Source organism: Sitodiplosis mosellana, unplaced genomic scaffold, assembly GCF_009176505.1.
Source record: "Sitodiplosis mosellana isolate CC-2019 unplaced genomic scaffold, AAFC_SMos_1.0 Smas_scaffold_5389, whole genome shotgun sequence".
Classification (NCBI taxonomy): domain Eukaryota; kingdom Metazoa; phylum Arthropoda; class Insecta; order Diptera; family Cecidomyiidae; genus Sitodiplosis; species Sitodiplosis mosellana.
In genome coordinates this window covers 436-4,558 of record NW_022600631.1, presented here as the reverse complement: position 1 = coordinate 4,558, position 4,123 = coordinate 436, and the positions used below count along the sequence as shown (strand labels likewise).

Genomic DNA, 4,123 nt, shown 5'->3' with positions numbered 1-4,123 from the left:
AATATTCGATGGCAGATCATTTAACCGCAAAGATGTTTGTCGTTTGAATGGTGATTGATTATTCAGTGTGCTCAATCCGCCGGAGCTATTTTGCCGTTCAATCATCGTTGGTGTTGCATGTGGTCTTTTCAGAGTTTGACTTATCCGCCAGATATATGCTATGGCATAAAAAAAATATGCGCATATTTTTTGGTACATTTGGATTTTGTGACTAACTACCATGTAAATTCATATGGATACCACGAATTTGGGACAAAAAATCCTGGGATCCACAAAAAATCGTGGGATGCACATGAATTTACTTGGTAAGTTAGTCACAAAATCCAAATGTACCAAAAAATATGCGCATATTTTTTTTATGCCATAGCATATATCTGGCGGATAAGTCAAACTCTGGTCTTTTAATTGCATGTGGATTATGTGGTTTCGGTTGCGGCGAAACAATAGCAGCCGGTGCTCTGTTGCCAACATCAACTGGTAGTAGCCAAATGGTTTGGTATCGGATTTAGATGAAAAAATAAGATTCCCGAAGTTTTATGACTTTTCGATCTTCGGAACATGATTATTGGATTGCATTTATTTCTGATTTTTATTCATTTTTCACGTTCGCCAGCGCTTATGTACAGCTGTTACTTATTTGTTGGTGGTCATACGATAGATCTGACTGTAGCCAAATTTATCTAAATTCAATGCTCTTTACGATAAAACTTTGAAACTGGCAAAAATTACTCCCAATTTGATGTATATTTAATCCGGTAGTTGGTGAAATCGACCAGTTTCAATGTTCATTCCTCATATTTATGGTTTATAAAATTCTAACCACTGCACTGATTCTAATGGTCTACGGCGCGTTTGAAAGGTACTTCCTTCCACAATTCGGAGCCATTTTATTTTTGGAGCGAGCTAGTCTACAGACATAGTTTCAGCCTTAGATGTGTACAGAGAACGTCGATTTTCAGAAAAAACCTACATAAAACCAAAGTGCACTAAGTCGTGCCGTAACCTAGAGAAACGGAATATGGTTTTGAGATCGGGGGAAGGTCCTCTACAACGTAGTATGGTCCGTTTTGCTCGCGCAAATCAAAAGTTGAAATTCGTTTCTTAGTGTATGATTTCATGAGCGACTCTGCCGCTTAATCGGCTATTTTTGCTCTTGCATTATGTAAATATTTGATGGCGATGATTTGATAAAATGTTTATGTCTCACATCAAAACGGCCAAAGAACGTTTTTAGATAATCTAAGGGCGAAAACAGCTGATGCAGTATTAGTGTTGATCACATTTTTGTATTCATTTTCAATGGTTCGATGAATGAAACATTCGAATCAATCGTTAATTTCGCGATTCTACAATTCTGGTTAATACATTTTTTTCATATTTTCGAAAATTTTCAAAAATCCGTACAAATCGGGATATGTCGAGACACGAAAAAAATCCGTACTGTCCCATGAAAATCTGTATGGATGGTCAGCACCCCAATCTTGCATGTTAGACTGGTAGCCTTGATTTTGTATTGATGAAAAAAGAACGAAATATTTATCCGGTGCTATGAAAAGTATTTATATTTTAAAAAAATGATCTCTACAACGTTCCAAAAATTACAACTACCTCCGGAACATTTTGGTTGCTATTAAGCGGTTTAACATCAACAAAGAGGTGTAAACCGTTCGACTTCTGGTTGATAACTGAATTTAAAACTTTATTCAAAATTTTAACTAACTAAACAAAATAAAAATTTATGCAAAAACGTGAAACAAGTGGAATGACCGCTGTCAGCAAATCAACTTTGATTTTTAAATTTTACTACTAAGCACATATTAGCAATGGTTCAATGTCTGTATTTTGTTCGTCCGAACAGTTGCTTTTCCAAAGAGTGCACTATATTTATCTTTTCTTGTATAAGAAAATGTGACTTAAATTTATCATCGGCATTTCAATCGTCAATGCTAGCACCACAGCAACGGCACAAGCAGTGGATGTAACCAACAACAGTTCCTGCACCTAAATGTGTCGAAATTGTATTCTTCATCAAATTGTCAATTAAAGTGAAAGCTAAATGAATTTACCTGTGTAATAACCCAAAAAAACAATGGTACCCGTCGGTTATAGAATATAATCCAGATAGCCAGAGGATGAATTAGAAATATATTGAAGCTTAACCGTGATATCGGTTGCCAACGTGGATGCGATAAAAACCAATTAATGACACCGCCCTGACCAGTTACGCATGAAAATATGATATAGCAAACAGATAATGACCACCAAGCTCTTGCCCTCCATAAGAAGTCTCCATTTCTATATGTATGTGTGAACCACAGAAGTGCACACACTGAACCAGTCAATAGAAGACTATTCAAAAGCTGAAAGGAGTGCAGATTTGTTTAATATTTAAAAAAATATTCATTCGTTGGACTTTTTCATTACCTTCGGTATACGAATAGGTTTGGTTGAACGCATTTGCAACAAAACATAAGCAAAATTGACTCCAATCAACCATGGGGTGATGCGAGATTGTGTTGTCATATAGTTGTCGTATCTAATTTTAAACGAGTTTTGCATGTTATTGAATTTTCTAATGAATATATAATGCCAGAAATACAAACCCTCCCAAACCAAAAAGTTCCTTATTCAATGACAAAATGAAATCAATCGAAACGATCGCAAACGAAACGCCCATGAATCGTTTTGGATAATCTTGCAATAGTAGCACCATAAATGGAGTCAAAAGATACAATTGCATATCTGCAGCCAAATACCAGGCTCCAGGAACACACTGATGTGATATAACATTATTGCTTACAAAAATATTACGAATGCTTTACACAGAAGTACCTGTTTCTTCCAAATATTATCGAAATACAATAATGAGTCCCACATTGCAATTTCACAATCCTGTCGCTTTTCATCGAGATAAAAATAATATAGTGGCCCATTTGCACAGAATTGTAATAAAAATCGGTTGAAAAGTGCGATGACTATCATTACTGGAGACAAGCGTAGAACGCGTTGCAAGTATAACAGAGGAATGTTCAGTCGACCATTTCTAAAAGAACGTGATTTTTAGATTATTCAAATGAAGAAATGGAACAGTTTTCAATCAGTCACTAACTTTGAATGTTCGTTGAGCATTTTATTAGCCGCGAGGAATGCACTCAAGACAAAAAATGTGTCCACAGAAAAACGACCATTAATAAAAATCGCTCCAAGTTTGTCAGCGACAGATGCATCGTGCTCCGTGTTTCCAATTATTGGCTTAATGAAGGCTTCGAAATGAGTTGATACTATCCATAATGCAGCGATTGCTCGTATACCATCTAAACATGGCATTACATTGGGCGATGGATTTGATTCGCATTCAAACAGATTTTTCCCGTTTGTATACGCTGAAAAGGCCAGCAACATTGGGTTTTTTGGCTCTAGACAAATGAAGATATCAGTCAATCGACGATAATTCTTGTATTCACCTTTGCACCTACCTTCTCGTATAGTGTATGTAACATCATAAATGGAACTCAAAATCACCAAACCAAGTACCGTTGTTAGGAATGCACTTTGGAAAAGAAAACGATTTTTTCGTTAGTCCAATAAGATGAGGTCGGTGAGAAAAGGACTTACATGACAATTTTATAGCTAAAAAAGAAAGTTGTGTTGTCGTCTTTTAAACGGCAGGAGCCTGGGTCAATACTCACGTCGACAGTTTTATTTGAATCCAAATAATCATTCAATATGGTCGCTATGAGTGACGGCGCACAAGAATTTGGAATACAAATGCCCACTCTTGACCAAATGGGTACACTGAAAACGGCGAACGAAGAAAATGAAAATCTATTCACTGGAGTAATATCATGCCTTACATTTTATTCAGATTGGACATTCCTGTATTAATTCCGGCCAAACAGTATTGAGTTTCGATGTTTGTTGATTTGTTCACTTTTAAATCGAAACATCGATCAAAGTTTCCAAAATCTTTATCAATTCCTGCAGATGAAACTTGGCCCCATGCACCCAACACTACGTAACAAAATGTTTAGGAAAAAAAAATCACCACTGTTGTTCAGGAATGAACAAAGAAATTAATAATAAACAGTATTCAAGCAAAAGTAAAATTAGCTTCAGTAAGCAG

General features: G+C 36.0%; 1 protein-coding gene across 1 annotated transcript; it reads right to left on the bottom strand.

Moving 5' to 3' along the window:
- Positions 1 to 2,066: 2,066 nt before the first annotated feature.
- On the bottom strand, positions 2,067 to 3,129 carry LOC129572680 (nose resistant to fluoxetine protein 6-like; the record flags this gene model as incomplete). The annotated part of the gene is made up of 5 exons (XM_055452688.1): positions 3,110 to 3,129; positions 2,833 to 3,043; positions 2,667 to 2,773; positions 2,430 to 2,623; positions 2,067 to 2,377 (listed from the first exon to the last, which is right to left on the bottom strand). Coding segments are annotated over exons 1-5 (843 nt in total), but the record flags the coding sequence as incomplete, so codon positions are not given.
- Between the last annotated feature and the right edge of the window lie 994 nt (positions 3,130 to 4,123).